The sequence below is a fragment of the Nelumbo nucifera genome, chromosome 7 (assembly GCF_055504915.1).
Source record: "Nelumbo nucifera cultivar China Antique chromosome 7, China Antique-T2T, whole genome shotgun sequence".
Lineage (NCBI taxonomy): Eukaryota > Viridiplantae > Streptophyta > Magnoliopsida > Proteales > Nelumbonaceae > Nelumbo > Nelumbo nucifera.
The window spans coordinates 24,328,023-24,351,508 of NC_142655.1; the positions used below are offsets into that span (position 1 = coordinate 24,328,023).

General features: G+C 36.8%; 1 protein-coding gene across 1 annotated transcript in view; it reads left to right on the forward strand.

The window, feature by feature from the left end:
- The window catches only part of LOC104593495 (NF-kappa-B inhibitor-like protein), a 28,248-nt gene extending 6,360 nt beyond the window's left edge, over positions 1-21,888 (forward strand). The window contains exons 2-9 of the mRNA XM_010253369.3: positions 4,188-4,357; positions 5,729-5,833; positions 5,959-6,015; positions 13,560-13,640; positions 19,342-19,376; positions 19,622-19,711; positions 19,824-19,980; positions 21,316-21,888. Coding sequence (XP_010251671.1) covers positions 4,188-4,357; positions 5,729-5,833; positions 5,959-6,015; positions 13,560-13,640; positions 19,342-19,376; positions 19,622-19,711; positions 19,824-19,980; positions 21,316-21,441 — 821 coding nt within the window. The 3' untranslated portion in view covers positions 21,442-21,888. The remainder of the gene's footprint in view (positions 1-4,187; positions 4,358-5,728; positions 5,834-5,958; positions 6,016-13,559; positions 13,641-19,341; positions 19,377-19,621; positions 19,712-19,823; positions 19,981-21,315) is intronic.
- Positions 21,889-23,486: the final 1,598 nt, after the last annotated feature.

Sequence of the window (23,486 nt, forward strand, 5' to 3'; positions counted from 1 at the left end):
TGACTCGACTGATGGACTCTGTAGATGTAGACCCAAAAGCAGTTTTTCCAGGTTGTTCATGGCACTGTCTAGGAGTATCCAACAGATATATTCCATTCGCCTCATGGCCACTCCCAATCACCTTCTGAGACTCTAGATCCTAAAAGACATAGTAGGAAGGAAAGAAGATTACATAGCAGTTTAATGACTTAGTTAGGCTACTTACAGATAACAAGTTTGTATTTAGCCTGGGTACATGAAGAGCAGAAAGAAGAACCAAGGAATCTGTAGCCTTGATAGTTCCCTTGCCGGAGATAAGGGCAAGAGAGCCATCGGCTAGGGTGATTTTGTCACGTCCAGGAAGTAAATCATATGAAACAAACAAAGTGGAAAGATTGGTCATATGATCAGAAGTACCAGAATCAATAATCCAAGGGATCCTACGATTACCTGAAATGGTTGCATGATTGGCAGAAACCTGTATACCTGAATGAGCAAATGCAGAAGAGGTTGAATTTCCTGGAGGGTTGGAAGAAGAGGTCACACCCTCTAGGTGACTAATCATCCTCCCAAACTTCTCATATTCTGCCTTCATAACTGCTAACTGCTCACTCGCCGTCATCTCTTCAGTTTGGTATCTGTCACTATCTGGACCAACAGCAACATTGGCACTCCCTGCCTTCATATTATCAGACTTCTTTTGAAACCGAAGAGGAAGAAGCTCAGGATGCAATTTCCAACACTTGTTTTTAGTGTGTTTTGGCTTTTTATAGTACTCACATATAATCTCTTTCTTCCCTGAGCTACTTGGAGTCCCTGCAACTCCCTTGGGTTTCACTCCCATATTAGCAAAGTGATCACTTAGACCAGCCCCTTGGACCTAGACAAGTCTTTTGCTTTCTTCACTACTTACCAAGGCATAGGCTTGAGACAGTGAAACACTATCCTTGGATAAAATATTTTGCTTTGTGATGTCATACTCTGGATTCAGCCCTGTCAAGAACTCAAACACCCTATTTCTCTCAACTAGTTTCCTGTAGGTCTCGGCATCATTAGTGGTGTCCTAGGCTACAGCTTCTATCAAATCTATTTCTTGCCATAAAGACTTCAGTGTTGAGAAGTATACAACTAATGGTTTCTCCCCCTGTCTCAAATTCTTCACATCACTTCTCAACTTGTAAACCCTGGCCACATTTAATTTCTGGGAATAGGTTTTAGCAACACTATCCCACATTTCCTTTGCTGAATTCATCCACAAATAGTGCTGACTAATTTGTGGTTGCATTGAGTTCACAAGCCATCCAATAACAGTATAATTTTCTTGCATCCACTTTTCATATGATGGATCATCTTCCGAAGGAGCCTTTCTGCTCCCGAAGATAAAACTCCATTTGCCTTTACTACAGATATGAATTTTTACTGATTGTAACCAAGCTAGATAATTAGTTCCATCCAGCTTGACTGTGGTCACAGCCAATAGAGAGTCTATAGAGGCTCCCGGAACCTGACTGGATTCAGCAACATGCTTGTTTTCAAATTCTGAAGAGTTCATCTTCTTAAATACTTCGAAAATGACTTCTAACAACTTCGAATAATAACAAATGAAGTCAGAAGAAAAACTGTGTTGTGAGCCAACCTCTATGCAGCCGTACCAGCAACCTGCGTCACACCCGGAAGCCGGGAGAAACAGAGAAAACTCAGCCGCTCCTTGTAGACTTCACAGAACACCAATCCACTTGATTCGATCTTCAAGATGAAGGATGAGAAGGCCTTCAGTCACTAAGCACCCAGGTCAAACTCCCTATGGAGCCCGCAATCAGATTTCTCCAGAAAATTAGAGTTTCGGGCAACACACTTGAATCTGCCAAGAGGACGACAAAACTAGTCCCCTTCTCTCCAGAAACCACTAACAACTGGGCTGAAATAGGTTTTCTTTAACTATTCATACGATTTAGTTCTCCATACACACTGTGTATGGGAAAAAGAGGTGAAAAGAGGGAAAAACAAGCCTGCTCTGATTCCAGAAAAACAGCCTTTTGAAAGGAAAGGACTGTTTAGAAAGTTGCAAAAATTCAAAAGAAAGTAGCAGAAATTAGATTTCAGGAGGAGAGAAGAAGAAGAAGAAGGTGGCGGCAACTAGGGTTCAGAAAGAGAGAGTTTCAAACATAATCTCCTCTCTTACTCCCTTAATTCTATTTCATTAAGTTAAACTTTAGTAATTTACAGAGAGGCCCCTAGTTGGGCAGAAAATAAAAAAAAACATAACATAAGAAAGAATAAAGCCCAGATTAAGGTCCATTACAGCAAAGAACAAAAAAGATAAAAAAGATAAACAGCCTATGGGCCATTCAGCCCATCTTCTCTACATAAAAAAAACTTGGGGAGTACTTTAAGTCAATTTCTAAACAATAGGGGTGAATAAGTCAATTTCCTAAAACTTAGGGGGTACTTTAAGAGATTTTCCCTTCTCTTTATCTTCCTTTTAGTCTTTTAGCCATCTTCTCTTCATTAAATATGTCAATTACTTGTCGTTTTGACTTTTTTCTTTTGTTACTATATTTTTTATGAATTTGAGAATACTCTTTTGTAGTTATATGCATTTTACCTTTTCTTTTGAGTTATAGTGACTTAGTAAGTGAATAATATCAAAATAGTAAGCCTATTGTCCAATCACCAATTCCTTGCAGTTTTTTAGGAAAATATTTTAAAAATTGTAACGATTTTAATGAAATATTGAAAAGTTTTTAATAATATTTTAAAATTTTAAACCTTAAATATATAGTCTATCAATGAAATCTGAAATATCACCAAATATGGTTCTTTTAGGAAAATATGTTTAAAAATTATAATCTTTAATGAAATATCTAAAAGTTTTTAATAACATTCTAAAATTTTACACCTTAAATATATAATCTATCAATGAAATTTGAAATATCATCAACATTATCAGCCAAATATCGGAGATAATTGAAAAAAAAAAGATTATCAAAAAATTTTGTATCACCACTAAATTTATCCCTCAAAGTAAAAGATGCAGATGTCCTTCCATAACAGAGAAAGGAATCGAAAACATCATTGTCTTGATTAACTCCTTGCCAGAAAATGCTTGATATCCCAATTTTCTGAGAAGACCCTTAAAGCTCCAGCTTCTGTAATCAAAGATTCTGTTGGTGTTGATGTTCAATCATATTAGTACAAAATGTGATTTATGTTATATAATTACAGAAAAGAAGGCCAAGTGTTGCTTGTGGATGATGACCGATCTAGATAAGGAAATCCCATATTAGAATACCATTACAAAGAACCCATGCTATACAGGATTTCTTTAGTCCTTCTGGGCACAAGTTTTTTTTTTTTTTTTTGAAAGGTAAGATAAGAATTTATTAATTAAGAAAGAAAAGGGTACAACAACTTCCCCCACCGCACTGGAGAAAGAGGGGAGAACTCATTACAGACTCCAAACTGACTGAGAGTAAAGCATCTGAAATACATTTTGATGCTTAAACTCAGGTCTAACTGACAACCAAGATGCAAGCTTACAAACAGATATCTGTATCAAGTCATCCATACTTTTTACTCTGCTACAGAAAATGCGACTGTTTCTTTCAGATCAAATGGTCACAAGAATAGCTGTAGGTATGGTCCTCCAGATCAGCTTCCCCTTTCTCTTCAGGCAAGTCAGCTTCCAGCAGCAGAACAGGTCCTTGACAGAACTAGGCATGACCCAGTCAACCCCAGCAGCTTTAAGAAAGTGTACCCAAATCTTCATAGCAAAGTGGCAGCAGAACAGGTCCTTCTGGGCACAAGTTCTTAAGATGTATGAGTAACTTAGATACTGAAGAAAAAATTGTTGGTCCTAGCTATCTGGAGTCTTGGGAGGGGGATTGGATATGGTCCTAAGGATCTAACCTTTGGCATTTTTTTGCACAAAGTAGCCCGCTCTCAGACTTGTTTCAAATTTTTGAAAAAACAAAAAAATTAAACGTGGGGCTATTTAAACTCACCAACAACCAATTCAGTTTCCATTTTTTTCAGGAAACTGAATCTAATCACTCCTTTATAGAATTTGGGCATCTTTAACACCAATCTGTTCATCACATGGGTCTCTTGTAGTTAACCAAGATGTTTTGATCCTTAAATTATAAACTACATATAGCATACCAAGGATTCCTCATCATCTTTTCTTTTTGTTCTTCTGTTTGTACCAGATAATGAAATTGCAAGAGAAGAGGATGTTCTACAAATATTCTTGAAGGAAAGACAGTTGAGTGGAGATTTTATATCAAAAGCTTCTGACATACTCTTGAGAAGTGATATCTTGAATTTTGTTGATTCAGATTCTAGTGTGTTGGAAGAGAATCCTCAACAGTTGGACAAGGTTTGATGTGCATTATGATCTTCATTAAGTTGAGTTGTTTTTTTAAGTTTTTCTGGTATGTGTTGACTATATTAACACTTCCACTCACAAAGATGTATTTTAATCTAGATTGCAACACTTTCACTCTTAAAGCCATTTTTTTCTAGAATGTTATATATGGCATCTTATTCCTGTGTAAGCTATACAAACATTATGACCTATTTGAAAAATGATAGAGATTTTTGAAATAGTATACAGAAGTTTCTTCGGAAGACCAATAATATAGAAATGCCATAGTAAGCCTAATAGAGCCTCTTTCCATTGCATTCTGGGTAATTTGCTATGTGTTGCCTACTTTGTGCTCAAGACTTGCCATTATATGTGTACTATCTAGCAAACTAAAAGAATGACAACTGTTTAACCATCTGATATCAATTTTTTCCAGAGCCATCTAGGAGTTGTAAACTGGTAATATTCAACCATTTTCAATTTCCAAACATATATGACAAAACCAAAGCACCATATTTCAAGTTGCTTTTGCCCAGTGTTTTACATGTGTGCCTAGGCTCATGGGTAAGTCTCATTTTTTTGGGTGCTTCTTACCTCAACAGAAGTGTGCCTTGCCTGGGCTGACATGCAATACTCATTTTGTTAGGTATTTCTCACCTCAAACCAAGTATGCATTTCCTGGGTTTGATTTGCATGTTCTTTGATTGTTTGCTTGTTTTTTCCAAATTAGTATGTTGCTTCTTTTAGGCAGCACTTTGCTCCTCAGGCTCTGGGAATACCTCATGCATTAGTTGCGCTTCTTGCTCTCTATGGTGGCATTCACTCAATAATGACCCCAGTTATCTGAATATAGCAGAGTTAATATATGTGGTAGATTCTGTAGCTCCAGATCTATGTTTTTTCCTTTTCTGAAATTAAGCATCCTGACAGTACTTCAGTTAAGTCTTTGGACAGTTAAATGTAATTTCCAACTTCTATCTTAATGAGCCCTGCTTTTCAACCTTCTAGAAGTATATATTCAGTGGTTCATAATGACAATCAATATAATCCCATGGCGAAAATCCTATTAACTGTAACTATTTGCAATTTCAAAATTTATGCAAAACATTCTGACTTCGTAACTTTCCATGCTTAAAATTTCAGTTGGTATTAGTATTGCTTTTACTAATTTAGTGGTGTACAGGGACTTTGATTACTTTGGATTTTATGTAGTGTTTCTGTTATCCTTATGAACCTTTTAAATTGATATATGGATGATTTTGCAAAATTTGACTAAGATTTTGGCACCTTATGTTGCAAAATTTAACTAATGCACTAGATTTGTGTGAAAGAAAAGTATCATCTACTTGCCGATACTATTTTTATGTCTTCAAAACTTTGTAGGTCATGGAAAATAAAAATGATGGTGGTTTTCTGAAACTGACCAAAACCCAAGAGTGGGTGTCGGGAGACACTAGTGCACCGATAAATAAGAAAGCCATGGCCAAGGTTTGCTATTAGGTGGATTGCAATTTCCTTTATTAATCATATATAGCCTTGCTTTTTTGCCTAACACTGATGCTGTCCAAGAAAGAAACTTTGAATATGTAACTTTTTGATATATTCAATGACAGGATTTGCGTAATGATAGCGAAAGAAGGAAAAAGCTAAACCTTCTCAGATATGAAGCTGTATGATTTTTCTTTCTGATTCAGTATTTCATTCATTTCTAAAATCTATTGCCTTTGATTTTCTACTTTTCTTTATTTTTTGTTGGCTCTTAGTAACTTCTATGGCACGTCTTCCAATTGAAGAAAAGGCCATTCAAAGCAATGTCTGGTGCTTCTACAATGATAAACTTTCCTTCTTCATTCTTGTATATTTGCATAATGTGATGCTTACAGGTTGTGGATATTGCGTTGGATTTAGAATTTGATTTCATTGGTTAAGCATCTCAAGTCATTGGTTTTGGGTTCTCATTTTTTTTATTTGTATTAACTTATTAGGTATAACTGATATTTTCCTACAAAAATCTGTCATTTCAAGAATAGCCCAGAAGCATCATAAGGATATAAGCATTGTTGGGAAAATACGAGGATTGACTTTCACTTGCCTCACCTTTGAAAGAGTCGCTTCCCTTTGTGAGTGAACTCACGAACATGTATTTTAAAAATTATTTTATAATTTCTAAAACATAAAAGAAAAATAGGAAAAAAATCACGTGACAAAGAAAAATAGTAATGAGTTCAAAACAAACATAAACTTTTATTGGGCTACAGATGCAAAGAAGAATAAACAAATAAGAAATTCCAAAAATTGTTTCAAATTGTAGATTATACTATGAATTAAACCAAAAAGCAAATTATGTTTTCCTGTCATAGATCATAAATGACAGTCATTATGTTCATCATATGTATCTCAGACTCAATGTAGATACTTTATATGAGCCAATCCACAAGCACATAATGTGTTAAAACCCAAAATTGCACACCTGGGTGTCAATAACATGGATTCTAAGCAATTAAACAACAATAAAAAATCAGAGAAGCCTCTTTCAGTGTACAGAAAGATAGTCTATTAAGTTAGACTTTCAATTAGTAGCAGTTGAGTAAAGCATATAAAATGCCAGAAGGGAATTCAGCTTCCTTTGCAAGAGCTGAACTTCTCGCTGCCTTGTAAAGAAAGATGTCTTTAGTAAGCAAGGTTTAAAATGTCATTTCAGTGGAAATGTCAGTCATCCAAAAATAGGAAACATGTCAGAAATGTCGGAAATATTGTATGGAGATATTGTAAAAATTATAAACATGGTGGAAACATTATGAAAGATGCAAAATTATAGAATGATGTTTTATTAAATGATAAAAGAAGTATAGGCACACCTTAAATTATTATCTTGTTCCAAATGATTAAACAAAGCTAATGAACTAATGTTATAAACAAAATAGTACATTGTGAAGTTGTCTTGTAAACCTTAAGAGTCAAAACTACAAGATAAAATGAGTTCAAGCAAAACTTAAACGCATGAAAAAATGGAATTAATTCTAATAGATCAACCAAATAATCTACTACACAAAAAAAAAACTAATATTTGACTTCATTTTTGAAAAGAATATTGAGACTTACTCATATGATGATATCAGAAGAAAGTGGGGGGAAGTGGCTGCATCATCATCAAGGAAGAGTAAAAATGTAAAATACAACAAGAATCAGAGCCACCTGAAGGTAATTTTATAAATATAAATTTTAATGCGAGTAGCTTTGGTAATCCAGGCCCCTCAGTGTAGGAGGGGTTTTTAGGGACAAGAAAGGTAATATAGCTCTGTTTTTGGGTCTGGTTGGCTTAGGGGACTCTACAAGAGATGAACTTCTCGTTGTTTTGTTTGATCTACAAAAGGCAAAAGAGATAAGACTAGAGAGGGTAATTATTTAAGGGGACTCGTAGGTAGTGGAATGCTGGATTAAAGTTTAAAGATGAGAAGAAAACAATTTGGATAAATAAAATTAAGTGGTTAACAAGGGACATGGTGATAAGAACTTGTAGAGATGATGGACTGAATTGGCCATAGTTTCTTTTTTTTTTGTTTATGCTTTATATCTGTGATTAGTGGGCCTTAATTATGGACCTGTTTTATTTCTTTTATTATTGCTTTTAGTGCTGGCTGTCCTACTAAGGGCATTCATGTAATTGTATTCTTTTTACAATTAATGCATAAAATATAGTTGTGGGGGATTGGATAGGTGTTCAATTGACTCTCTTCCTTTCTTCCTTTTCTTCCATCTTCTTCCTCTATAATTTCTCTCTTCATCTTCTTCAATCTTCCTCTTCTTTTCTACTTTATTTCAAATATTTTACAGGTGGGATTTACATCTTGGTATCAGAGTAGAGTTCCTACTTTCTTCCTTCTTCCTTCTTCCTTCTTCCTTCTTCCTTCTTCCTTCTTCCCTTTTTTAATCCCATGCGCAGGTTGTATGGAGAGTTGATTGGTTGATTAATTAGCAATTATTCAGCCCAGTTAGAGGAGGTTTTTGGAGAAGATTGCAGTGCTTGTTTGAGGCCCAAGGCAAGTTCTTGGAGAGTTTCCTGTTAACCCTAGTTAACTGGAGAGCTTTTAGATTAAGGGGTATAGAGGGAGTTTGGAAGTTGCGCTTGGGCCTAGAATAGAAGTTTTCTAAGTATCTTTGAGAATGATCCAAGTTGGAGATATTTTTGGAGCCTTTGGTAGGAGCAGTTAGACTTTCTCTGTCTTCTTCTGAGTACCGAGTTGTAGGGTCCAGTAAAATCCTATTTTTGGCTGTTTGAAGAGCAGTTTTGGCCTTAGGGTAGTGAATCTTGACTAGTAACATTTTTTTGGAAAATGGTAAAGTATTTTATTCAGCATATTGAAGAGAGATACAACAGGACCCAGACCACTAGATCTGTCTGGGCACAATGCAAATTACATGCTCATCCAAGATTTAGAGCAAAACAAAAGGGATACATTCTGGTTTTTAAATTCCTCATTCACTGACACCCAGGATCATAGCTTCCCTACTACTCTCTGCACAATTTCATCCAGGCTTTTAAATTTACCACAGAAGATTCTGTTATTCCTTTCAGTCCAAATGGACCAAAACACAGCTGCCAGGATGGAACTCCAAACAATCTTTCCTTTCTTGCTGAGATCCTCAACTCTCCAACCCATCAGCAGCTCCTTCACAGATTTTGGCATGGTCTAGCTAATCTCCAAAACCTTAAGAAAATGCCCCCAGATCAAAGAAGAAACCGGACAGTGGATGCACAAGCGCTCTATAGTTTCTACACTCTTTCCACATAAACCACAAGAGAGATCCAGGAGCTGAATACCTTGTCTCTCCACATTAGTCTTGGTCAGACATTTATCAAGGGCCATAGTCCAGACCAGAAAATTGATCTTGGAGGGACTAGTTGGATTCCAAACCTGTCTAACAGGGAAATTCTCATGACCTGAACCACACTTCAGAAATAGGGATTTGACTGAAAAGCTACCATCTGCATTCCACTTCCAAACCCATTCATCCTATGAGTTCGAATCAATCATCTGATTTTGGAGCAGCCCCAACAACTCCCCATACTCTTCCACCTCCCAGTAAAACAAATTTCTCCTACAAAGAGGAGTCCAAATGATAGAATCACCTGAAATGCTAAAATTTTCAGCAACTGAAGAATCTTGATTCACAGAAATTTGGAAAAGAAGGGGAAAAAATCAGCCAGTGGACCCACTAAACACCAGGGATCCTTCCAAAATTTGATTCTATCCCCCTTACCAGCTTTAAATCTGATCCCATCCAGAAAGAAAGGAGTGCTCTTCAAGATACCTGCCCAGAGGGATCTTCCCCCATTAAGATTATGTTCCTTACATCTCCACTCACCCCATTCCACACCATACTTTGCCGCAATAAGGCTTCTCCACCATGCATTCCTCTCAGAAGCAAATCTCCATAACCATTTGCTAAGAAGGGCAGAATTAAATTTCTTCAGCTTTCTTATTCCCAACCCACAAGCTTCCTTAGGGAGACAAACTTGATCCCACTTTACAATGTGAATCTTCTTTTCATCCTCCCAACCCCTCCACAAGAAATTCCTTTGGAGTTGCTCCATTCTATTTGCAATTTTGTTTGGGATGGGGAAAAGAGAAAGGAAATAAGTAGGTAGGTTGGAGAGAGTACTCGTAATCAAAGTAACCCTCCCCCCAAATGATAGATATTTTGCCTTCCACAAGGCCAGTTTCTTCTCCATTCTCTCAATAATTGAGCACCAGATTGAAGAAAAAGAAAATTTAGCCCCGAGAGGCAGTTCTAAATATTTTACCGGGAGGGGATCAATTTGACAAGCCATCACATTTGCACATTCTTCTAAATTTGAAACATGGCCCACTGGGATGATCTGGCTTTTATTTAGATTAACTTTAAGACCAGACACCACTTCAAACCAACTCAGAATCCCAAGCACTGATTCCAATTGAGTCACAGAGGCATCAACAAAACATAAGGTATCATCTGCAAATTGCAGGATATTTACCTTTTCCTTTCCAGGGGAGATTGCAAACCCATTCCATAAACCAAATTCTGCAGCCTTTTTACTAAAAAGGGTGAGAATTTCCATGACACAAATGAACAACAAAGGGGACAGAGGGTTTCCCTGCCTCAAACCCCTAGAGCTACCAAAGAAACCCGTAGATTGACCATTAATTAGGAGTGAGAATTTTGGTGTCTTAATACAAACTCTGATCCAATTTCTCCATTTCTGACCAAAGTTCATTCTGTCCAGCACACGATCCAGACAATTCCAGTTGATGAAGTCATATGCTTTCTCAATATCAAGTTTACAAATCACACCCGGAGTTCCCTCTCTTCTTCTAGAATCAATTAGCTCATTAGCAATTAGAATTGAGTCCACCATCTGACTAGTAACATCATATTTTATTTTTGTTTGTTTTCGTTTGGCCAATGGAGCAAACTAGAGGTGAGATAAAACAACCTATAGAATATAGACTTAGGGTAGTGAATCTTGACTAGTAACACCCTATTTTATTTTTGTTTGTTTCCATTTGGACAATGGAGCGAACTGGAGGTGAGATGAAACAACCTATAGACGTTGGGTTTGGCCTAGGATGGTTTGTGGAGACTCTATTGGGGGCAGTAGCCTCAGTGAAGTTAGATGGGACTAATTCATCTAGCATGGTCTCAAGTAAATAAGATCTATGTTTGTAGTAGAGGGGAATGGGGGTGCATCACTAGGAGTAAGAAGCAACTTTAGAAGGATAACCCTGCTTATGAAAGGTGGATGCATGAAAACTACAATTGTAGGCTAGCTAGTAAATTCCATTCAGCCTCATATCAACCAACATTATTTGTGGACAGATATTGCAAAGGAGGTGTGGGGCAGTGCCACAGAAGCTTATTCCTAGAACTTGAATGTTGTTAGGGATTACAAGCTAAAGAATGATGTGAATAATCTAAGATAGGGGGAGAAGCCTTTAGTTGTTTACTTCTCTATGTTGAAATTTCTTTAGCAGGAGATTGACTTGATGGGGACTGTTGTGTGGCTAAGGATGCTAAGACTCATAGGAAGTTAGTGGAGAGGAATCAAGTTTTTGAGGAGAGTAGGAGACAAGTGCAGGTTGTAGAAATCTCAATTGATCACTTTGCCCATGTTGGAATGAAACCAAGGGCTACCACTAAAAGGAAAGATGTAGTTTATGCGTATGCAAGAAACCTAAGCACACGATGGATACCTGCTGGAAGCTACATCCAAAGCTTATACCTCTTAGATTCAAGAACAATAATAATGGTAAGAAGAATGGGAGTGGGAAAGGTGGCAATGCCAATGTAGCCACTAGCCACCTCTTCTAAGGATGAGAAAGGTTTCAGTGATGAAAAATCAATGGGGGAATAGCTTGCAGCCACCATAGCAGATTATGAGAAGTATGGCTGATTCATTAACCACTTAGAATCTATTGATGCAGCTACTACCTCCTTAGGAAATGATTTTCTCTCAGCCTATACCCAAGTCAGTTATAGAGGCCTTGTCTAAGCCAAAATGGAGGGAGGCTATGAGAACTGGAATAGAAGCACTTCAAAATAATACTTGAGATAATGTAGATTTCCCTCACGGGAAGGAACCAATGGGATGTAAGTGGGTGTTCACCATCAAGTATCATGCTGACGGTACTATTGAGAGGTATAAGGCCTGACTAGTTGCCAAGGGTTATAATGGAGTTGATTATATGAATACTTTCTCCTCAATTGCCAAAATGACCTCAATGAGAGTTTTTTTGTCTTTGGTAGTGAGTTATGACTGGCCGTTACACCAGTTTGATGTTTAAGAATGCCTTCTTAAACAACCTTTTTAAATGGCCGTCATATGTCACTTTCTCCAGGCATGCATGCTAAGGAAATGCGGGGCAAAGTGTGCAAATTGAAGAAATCCTTTTATGGCCTCAAGCAATCCCCTCCAGCTTGGTTTGATAGATTCCAGGCTACACTTGTTGAGTTAGGTTACACTTAGACATAGTCTGACCATACCCTATTTGTTAAGAGGAGAGGTACTTGGGTTACCTTCCTTATTGTTTATGTTGATGATATTGTGGTTACAGGCAGTGATATGGAGGGAGTTCAAGCACCCAAGAGCTTCCTTAATTCAGAATTTAAAATTAAGGATTTAGGGGAGTTGAGGTATTTCTTAGGAATTGAAGTTGCAACATCTAAAGATGGTATTTTCATCTCTCAATGGAAGTATGCGTTAGATCTTACTGAGGAAACTTGGTACCAAACCTGCCTCTACATGTTATGTTTATGTATTTCAATTTGAGATAATAGGTTTTTTAAAACATTTAATTTAAAGCCTAAGCTTATATTTTAATTAATATTGTGTTTATATTTTCCATTTTTTGAAAATTTTGGCACTTTTTGTTTTTTTTTTGGGCATTTTTGTGCCTTGCTTCAAAAGGGCATGTGCCTTGCCTTGCGTTTCACACCTTAGCCACAAGTGGCCCTTGCGCTGTTTTTTGCGCCTTGCACTTTTAAATCCATGATCCCATTAGCCTTCCATTAATATATTCTAAGATAGATAAATTACAATATAACCTTTGGCTAGAACAAAGACTAAGATGCCCTTACAGATTAGCTGTCAATGTTGTACATAGATAAATTTACCTTTCTTGATTGGACAGAAAATAATGAACTTGTTTTTGGCTGCACAAAATGCAACAGTATTCTAATTGTTTCTTCGACAAGTTTTAATATGAAGAACCCTGCAGAATAAGGAGGAAATAAAAAAGAGGGAAAAAGAACAAAAGAATGGAAGAAAGAACAGATTATAGAATTCAATTGACTGATCACATTGACCTCAAAGGTGGTGGTTGTCGTGGTTTATAATGAACAACTTAAAGAAATACAAAAAGATACCAATACCTCTAATTAGTGATTTGTCTTAAACTAAAAGGTTTACCCCTGTTACACACTATTAACATAAAATACAAAACATGAAACAGGAAGCTTGGAACTCCTAAGAAAGTATGATGTTATTCTGTGATAAAATTAATTTCACTTTGTTTAAGATTCAATGATGCACTCAATGGTGTTACTTTAATATGTTCTTTATCTTCACTTAAATTATATTATGCTGCCTATCCATGTCATCAAACTTAAAGAGGATAGAATTATGAGATGATTTGAGTTTGCCGATAATGAACTTTCTTTATCTGTTGTCTTTCAGCTTAAAAGGGAATTGGTGGTTCTAACATCTGGAATTGGAATAGCATGCAGTGGATATTGTCTTGTAGTATTTTCTGTCCAGGTGAGATGTTCAGAAACAAAAGACAAGCTTCAGTCGTTGAAGCATTTTGTACTATGATATATATATTTTTTGATAAATGACATTTTGCTATATGTATTGGCATTCAAAGTAACATAATTTTCATGGTTATTACCTTCCACTCTATATTTGTTTTTTTTTCCAATTGAGATATGTTATGTTGATGGTATTTTTTAGGTGAACAATAGAAATGGTGTAGCGATAATAATAGATAAGGATTTAAAAACTGAATTTGTAAATGTTAAAAGAATTGGGGATATAATAATTTTAATTAGCTTGTTTTAGGTGAGTATGCACCTCAAGTGGGTTAGAAGAAACTATTAAAAGACAATTTTGGGAAAACTTAGAAAGATTAATCCAGGAGATTCCAGATGAAGAGAAGGTTTTTATAGGAGGAGACTTAAATGGGCATGTAGGGAAAAGAAGTGTAGACAAGTTGATAATGGAAGGGAATTGAAATGTAGATGGAAAGATTAATGGTATTTAGCTTGAAATGGCAAACAATATAAAGAAAGTAGCAAAGGAGGTCTTAAGAGAATTTAAAGGGAAATGGAAAACTAATAAAGAAACTTGGTGGTGGAATGAAAGGGGTTTAAAATATAATCAGATTAAACTGAGCATGTTACAAAGAATGGCAGAAAGTTCAAAATGAAAAAAAAAATGGGAAAAATACACAACCATAGGAAGGGAAGTTAAAAAGAAGTGAATGAAGCTAAATGTAGGGCTTATGATGAACTTTACCATAAATTAGGCACTAAAGAGGGAGAAAAAGGAATGTATAAACTAGCAAAGCTAAGCGAAAGGGAAAGCAAAGATTTAAACCATGTTAGGTGCATTAAAGATGAAGATCAAAGAGTCTTGGTAAACTACGAAGAAATCAAACAAATATAGAAAAACTATTTTGAAAAATTATTAAATGAACAACAAAGAGAGGGTGCTAACGAAGGAAAAAGCTAGCAATAGTAATAGTGTTAAAAATAATACATACCTTAATAGAGTTAGACTTATTGAAGTAAAAGAGGCAATAAATAAGATGAAGAAGGGAAAGGCATTAGGACTTTATGGGATTCAAATAGATGTGTGGAAAGGTGTGGGAGAAGTAGGCATGCTATGGCTAACTAAGCTATTTAATAAGAGGGTAAAAGAAAATAGGATGCCTAATGATTGGAGAAACAATAGTATGGTGCTGATATTTAAGAAAAAAGGTGATATACAAAGTTGTAATAACTATTGAGGGAATAGGGATTAAACTCATGAGCTACACTATGAAACTTTGGAGACCAAGAGATAACTCAATGTGACCACTTCTAGTACCTTGGTTCAATAATTCAAAACAAGGGAGAGATTGAGGAGGATGTCACCTAGAGAATTAGAGCAAGTTGGGCAAAATGGAGGGGTGTGTAGGTATATGTTGATCACCATAACCGTGATAGCACAGAGGGTGCCAAACTTGTGCCACAAAGGCAACCACGACGAGTCCAGGCAAAGTTGTCAAGGCGACGCCTAGGCAGGTGCCTAGGCGACAAAGCGCCCTTTGAGGCTCGCCTCGCCTAATCGCCTAATAGTTTTCTACTTCCTACTATAAAATACTTTTTTATTCATTCTTTTTTGAGATTATAATTATAAAATAGACACTATTAAACTAAAGTAATCATTTTTTGTGTTTATATACTAATTTTTTTTATTATTTTCTTATTTATTAGGGTTTAATCAACACAAACATTGCTAAATGCTGTATTGAACCATCAAAGACTTGAAAACCTGAACCAATAAGGAAGAACTAAAAATTTTATCTAATCATCACATTTTCCTCTTTCATATCTTCTTCTTTCACATTTTCCTCTTTCTACTACTACTACTACTACTACTACTTTAATATGAAATTTATACTTTTCTTATTTTCTTTCTTCCTTTTCTTCTCATGAATATGTTGATTTTCTATACTTTAATATGAAATTTATACTTTTCTTATGAAAATCATGAATAATTATTAAAGAAATATGGTTATGGTACCTAGGGAACTACCCTACGATCTATGTTTTTAACATAAAAACTAATGGGAATCAAACACTTTTAGCTCCTTTTCGGGATCTCTTGATCTCTCCCTATAAATAGAGGTCCAACTCATAACGAGATCATCATTCTATCACTCTATTCGCCCTAGCCTTTAGCCTACCCCCTGCTCTCGGCTTTCCTTTGTCCTTCAAGGAGACCCCCATACATAGCCTAACCACCACACTCACAGGGTACATCTGGACTTTTGTGTGATAGGAGAATATCATTTAGATTAAAAGGAAAATTCTATAAAACAGTTGTAAAGCCAGTTATGTTGTATGGTATAGAGTGTTGGGCAGTCAATAAACGACATGCTTAGAAAAAGTGTGTTAGAAATGTAGATAATTCTATGGGCAACATCCCCCTCAATCTCTTCCTTGTTATGGATTACCGAACTACAATAAGAAAAGAGGTCATATTGAGATATCTCTTGGTCTCCAATCCTAAGTTTACCCTGATTTCCACTTCTATTATTCTTAAATTGACACTGCATATTTACATTCAAACATCAAAACACACAATCTAAACCTCAAAAATCAGAACAGTAGAGGCCCTTATGTCTTCATAGAAAAGGTTCGACTAATCACCTTACAAAAATGAAAAATAAATCCTGGTGTGGCCAAGCACTAGAGGATTCATTTTTATAATCTAATAAGAGCAAGAAAAAAGAAAGGTATGGAAGGATTGATATGATCTAAAGGCAGGGAGACCCAACAGGTGCCAGTTCTCGAGATATGGGCCAAATCTCATATTGAATTCCACCTAGAACCTCAGATTCTACAATTTCAGGTTTTCTTCACAAATCATAGTTTTTTGTATTTGTAGCTACTTGCTAGATGTTCCGAACCATTAAGATGAAGGTAAGTCAATAGATGGTTGTGTCTTGTGCAGAGATGATTAATGACTGTACTAGTGAGAAGTGACTTAGTGCAAGTAGAAAGCTATAAAAAGCAAAGAGAATAAAGGATGTGGTTTGAAGTGGTGGAAAATGATCTGAATGCTTACAATTTGACAGAGAACATGGCTCTTGATAGAAAATCCGAAATGGGTAGGAGCAAAGATGAATTGAGTCGACATACCAGTCCTTCGCCCCCCCCCCCCCCCCCCCCCCCCCTATTGTGGATGCTTTAGTTGGAAAGGAATACAGCCGCAGACAACAGCAATAATGGGCGTTAGATTCAGTGTTCCTATCTTATCTTATCTAGATTTAGTGTTCCTATCTTATCTCTTAGCTAGATTCAGTGTTCCTATCGTATCTCTTAGCTAGATTCAGTGTTCCTATTAATTAGGCAGTAGCATTATTATTTCCTAGGTCTTTTAGAAAGTTTCTTAATGTTTCTTTTAGAAAGTTTCCTAATGTTTTTAGAAAGTCTCTTTTTAGAAAGTCTCTTAATGTTTTTTAGAAAGTTTCCTTAAGAAGGACTCTTGTAATTCCTATTTAAGGAGCAGATGTTATTCAATAAATCCATCCAAAATTTCAGTCAAGAAAGAGCAGAGGAGAGTTGGTGATCTCTTTAACAAATCACCATAAAGGCGCTAAAGATAGGTTCCTCGAAAAAAGGGAGAAACAAGGGAAAACAAGAAGTTTTACCCGTTAACCGACCTGTGACGAGATCCTATTCGCGGGCCCTTAACAATTTGGTATTAGAGCAGGGCGTCATGGGTGACTTTGAGCAATTGAAGAATAGGGTTCATGATCTGGAGCACAAACTCGTGGAAAATAGCAAGGAGGCGCGCGAGATCAAGGACGACGTCCGAGAATTGAGGCGCTTGATGGAGTTATATTTTTCCAGCAAGGAAAAGAGTTCAGAAGGGGCTGCAACCACAGACGGTCGCTGACCAGACATGGAAGAATCGTCTGGCGAGCAGCAGGTCGTTGCCCAGGGAACCGCGGTCGTTCCCAAATACAGCAGGCTGGAATTTCCTTCCTATAATGGAACTAGAGATCCTTTGGGATGGCTGTACAGATGTGAGCAGTTCTTCCGCAACCAACGGACAGAGGACAGGGACAAGGTAGGCTTAGCCGCATTCCACATGACAGAGGAGGCACAACTCTGGTTTTATATATTGGAGCAGGAGGAACCTGAGCTCAGTTGGATCCAATTCAAATCCTACTGCCTTCTCAGATTCGGGCCCCCATTAACAAGCAATCCATTAGGCGAACTAATCAACCTCAAACAGACTGGAACTGTGGCTGAGTATCAGCGCCAGTTTCAGACCCTCCTTACAAGAGCATCTTCGGTACGACCAGACCAACAGGTTGACATGTTCACCGCCGGGTTAGCGGAAACTTTGAGGGTGGATGTGGAGATACAAAATCCCCCCAATCTGGTTACTGCTATGAATTTGGCTCGCGCTTTTGAACGCAAATTGCAACTCAACCGCGGAAGTATCAGTATAGGGCGGCCTCAAACAACATGAGCAGCCCCGAAACCACTCGGAATGGCTCCATCTTCAGCAGCCAGCCAAGAACAGAAACCACAGAGGAGCAACAATTCCAAATCGGCATCCAATGTGGGAAGCAGCGTTGTTGCACCCCCTATTAAGCGCTTGTCCAGGGCTGAGATGGCGGAACGCAGGGTGAGGGGACAGTGTTTTAATTGTGATGAACTTTACTCAGCAGGGCACAAGTGCAAGAGACTTTTCTGCCTCCTGGTGGAACAAGAGGAAGATGAGGATGAACCCTCTTCATTGGAACCCGATCCAGGAGGGCAAAATCATTCCACCTATCCTGGATTCCTTTGATTGTGTTTCAAGACACCTATCCTGAATTCGAGCTTGAGGACAAGCTCTTAGTCCAGGAGGGGAGTAATATTGTGGATGCTTTAGTTGGAAAGGAATACAGCCGCAGACAACTTTAATAATGGGCGTTAGATTCAGTGTTCCTTTCTTATCTTATCTAGATTCAGTGTTCCTATCTTATCTCTTAGCTAGATTCAGTGTTCCTATCTTATCTCTTAGCTAGATTCAGTGTTCCTATTAATTAGGCAGTAGCATTATTATTTCCTAGGTCTTTTAGAAAGTTTCTTAATGTTTCTTTTAGAAAGTTTCCTAATGTTTTTAGAAAGCCTCTTAATGTTTTTTAGAAGTTTCCTTAAGAAGGACTCTTGTAATTCCTATTTAAGGAGCAGATGTTATTCAATAAATCCATCCAGAATTTCAGTCAAGAAAGAGCAGAGGAGAGTTGGTGATCTCTTTAACAAATCACCATAAAGGCGCTAAAGATAGGTTCCTCGAAAAAAGGGAGAAACAAGGGAAAACAAGAAGTTTTCCCCGTTAACCGACCTGTGACGAGATCCTATTCGCGGGCCCTTAACACCCCCCCCCCAAAAAAAAATAAAAAAAAAAAAGAAGAAGAAGAAGAAGAAAGAAAGGAATTTGGAAAAAGAAAAATAAAATAAAGCAAATTACAACTGCATCAGCTAGTGTCAAGAATGATAACCACTAGCCAAAATGCAGGTCATAATTGAACAAGGTGAAATTTGCATTTCCTTCTATATTACTTGATTTGCTGCATATTTTTCACAATGGAGAAAGTAAAGCAGTTCTAGTGATATATCACTCCCTGTAAAATTTAATTATTTGAACATTATGGACAACTAACCTGTGTCTTCTTGGGGTTGTCTAGGCTGCTGTAAGTTATGCTGCAGGAGTTCTTCTAAGGTTAGTTGGGAAACTTGTTTTCACAAATATATCTGGATGTTCTGTTACCATTAATCAAAATAGGTTGAAAATGAAAAAAAAAACTGACTTTTGAAAAATTTTAGTTGTCAATAACAAATCCTTTTGATATCATATATTGCAAATTAAAGCAGGGCTTGCTTTTTAAGCTTCTTTTCCTTAGAATTATTTTAAGATTGGCCAATTCATCTAAAATAGTTAAGTGCTAACAGAAATTTGTAGTACAGTTGTTTGTATCTCCAGCTATTGTATCATCACACTGACAACATGTCCAAGGAAAACATTCCTCAGATTTTTATGCAGAAGAAATCAAAGAAGTAAGGCCCACAAAAAATTAATCTTTTGAGCTTATGCAACTGAACCTCTCTAATTTGGTTCTGTTTATATCACATTGAGGTGTTTTGACATTGGTTTTCTTTCTTGAACCAGAATAGGAATAAGAAGTGAGGACCTAAAGAATCTGTTAGAGAGATCAATCAAAGGCAGTGCCATTGCTCTTTCATCACCAAGGCTCATGATCCCTGTAGCAATTTATGGATTTTGGACCCTGTCTCAGCATTTGACAAATGATTTCTTTGATTTCCAGGTGGTTAATTTTTCATTTCTTTTTCCTCTTCTTTATATATTGAGGATTTATTTTCTTTTTTTTTTCAATTTATTTTATACTCTGTAGCACTTAGCCCTTATTTATTTGCACTGATCATAGATGAATTTACTAAACATATTCAGGAGGGCTTTTGTTTGTGCTTGTTGTTTGCTGATGACATTGTGATGAAATTAATGAAGACATGCAAGTTTGTGGACAAATACCTTAGAAGCAAGAGGTTTTAAAACAAGTAGCACTAAAATAGAATATATGCTATATGCTAATTTAATAATAATAGGAGTATAAACCAGGGTACACTTGTGATTGGGGACCAAGAGATAATCTGACCTTTTCCAGTACCTTGTTTTGATCACTTATAATAAGGGAGAGATTGGGAAGGATGCTGCCCATAGAATTAGAGCAGAATGGACAATATGGAGGGGTACATCCAGAGTCTTATGTGATAGATGAATACCACTTAAATAAAGGAAAATTCTATTAAATAGTTGTAAGGCCATATATGTTGTATGGAGCATAATGTTGGACGGTCAAGAAGCAACATATCCAAAAGTTGAGTGTGGCAGAAATGCATATGCTGAGATGGATGAGTATAAAAACTAGAAAGTATAGGGTCAGAGATGAAATCATTTGAACAAACTTAGGAGCAACTCTGATAGGTAATAAAATGAGTTTAAGTAGACTAGGATGGTTTGGTCATGTGCATAGACAACCACTTACAGTGCCCATAAGAAGCACTCTGCAACAAGGTTGAAGGGGCTAGAAGGGCTAGGGGAAGACCAAAAAGGACATAGATTGAAATAGTAAGAAATGATTTAAGTGCTCATAATTTTAACAATAGATATGGCATTAAACAGAACCGAATGGAAAAGCAGGATTTCATGTAGCTAACCCCATATAGTTGGGTCAAGGGCTTAGATAATGATGACATTGCAGCAATACTTTGAAACGAAATAGCTGCTGAACCACCAAGCTCGAGATAAAAATTGGGAAAAAAATGAAAAGTATACTAAAAGAAGGCAAACCAATTACTAAGTAAATAAATATAAATGTTAGAGATTCAGGAGTGCCATGCATGTTAAGCATATCTTTTGGTAGAAAATAGGGGGGGGGGTGTTTGCCAAAGCATTAAGCAGGGACACAGGGGTTGTTCTAAATTGATTTAGAGACTCCCATACACAGACAGACTCTGTATTTTCAATAATCTTGGATTGCTACCTGCAATTTAACGTCAATTTCAGGTTTAATGACCTGGTCTATTTGTATTACCGGTTGGAACTGTTTGACAATTTTTATTTCTCCTCTTTTCGTCTACAGCTTGTTCCAGCAATGTTTGGGATGTTTGCATACAAGGCTGCTGCACTGGTTCAAGTTTATAGGGACAATGAAGATCTGAGATTTATCTTTCCAGAGAGTGAAGATGGCTCAAGTGACTTTGAATAATGGCTCCACTTCTAGAACTATGAAGAGCTCAGAGTACGGTTTCACCATTTCATCTTACGAAAAGAACTTGATATCATTCAAGTGTTGAACTTAAAGATGTATCTAGAATGTGGCTTCCTGAAAACCACAATTACAGATCTCAGCAGACACCAAAAAGCACCTTGACATAATCAGAGAAGGGAATATCCAGAGTTTGAGAAGCATAATTGCCACAAATCTCAAATTTGTGTTGCTTAAAAGTTTTTTTTTTTCTTTTTTTGGGTAGGAAAATGGCTAGACAACAGGGGGCAGCCCTCCCCGAAATATTCAGATTTCACCAAAATAAAAAATAAAGTGATTGTCTGAAGTTCGAATTCTTACCCATGACCACCATGGGAATGCAAAAAAAACTGGCTCCTGCAGGTCCATTCAAAATTCTTTGGCTCTAGTATTGTGAGTTTGCGACTACATGAGCCTCTCACTTTTCCTCTTATTCTTTGTCTTTTTGATATCTGAGAAAGATCCAAGTTTGTTTTTTCTTTGGTAAGCATGAACTTATACTGATGCAGCCGGAAGATCATATAATTCGAGTTTGAATTATAAATATTTGAAATAACATTTGAAAGATCAAAAGGGGTATGTTTATCTAAGCCCTATTTCCCAGGAAAGCAGCAGTAAGTCAAATAAAAAGCACCACCATTAGAGGTTCTTGCTATCCGGTGTCAGTGGATGCTAGCAACTCTCATCAATTCAAAGCCAAATGTCCACAATCAATGACCTGACTTCCAACAGTGATTTAGGTGACTTGCCCTGCAGTAAATTAATAGTAACCAATTTGTCTGAACAAATACAAAATTCATTTAGATTCAACTTCTTGGCCATTCTAATACCCAAGAACATAGAAAAGACTTGGGAAGTGAGAGCTGATCTGGGGACATCACTGTAGGACGCTGCAGATAGAAAGGCACCATGGTGATAAAAAATAGAGGTCCTGTACCCCGCTCTCTCATTCAACAGAAAAGCACTGTCAACCTCAACTCTTGCAAAACATGCGTGGACACCACTACTTCTAAGTTCTAGCTGCACTTGAGCCTCTATTGGTTGAACAAACGATCATTTGAGAGAGCCACTAGGCTCTGTAGATTGACATGCCTTCTCTCCATCTGAATCTGTTAAAGGATTAGCAAGGGCCAATATGTTGAAGAACACCACACCAAAAATTTATCTGAACCTTGGCAATGTAGTCACAAAATATTTTAGGAAGGACAAAGCATTGGCCACCGATTTAAGTGTAACCTCAACTAAATTAAGAAATTTCACTTTCATTCAACCCAATGTTGTGTTTGAAACCCTTTCCAAGACAAAATTAAAGGTTTTTTTTTTCTTAGATTTTCCTATTTCAGCAGGGTGACCCAAATAAATTCTTGGCTTACCTACTCTGCTAATGCTAGGGATGGCAGTTTCGTGGGAATAACATACAATATGGGGTATAACATACAATAAAAGAGAGACATCTTGGGTAAAAGATAGAGAGACAACTTGAATTATTCAGGGGTATAACATACAATATGGGCCCCGTGTGTTGACATTATTTGTACTATTGTATGTTAAACTCAACTACTAATAACAGTTTGCAAAATTAATTAGCTAGTTAATTAATGTTAGTAATTTATAAAATTGTTTATTTAATTTCCATTTAAAAATGATTAATATAATAGAAAAATCAAAATAAATTATTGATTTTCAATTTTAACAATAACAATTGTAAAATTAATTACAAGATTATTATAATTAATTTATAATAACAAATTATAACATTATTAAAAAGCATTAAATAATAACAAACTTAGCATAATATTATTGATGGAGGGTGATTTGGCTCGACCTCGTAGCCCGAGTACACGTGTGCATGACCTTGCTCAAACGATGACTCAGCGCGACAGCACAACAGGCGCAACCACAACTCGGAGGGAAGGTCCCACCGAGTTCAGCCCGACAACTTGACGGAATAGACTACTCGCCGGGAGCCGCTTGGCCTGCACCGCCACCCTAGGGGCTAAGGCACC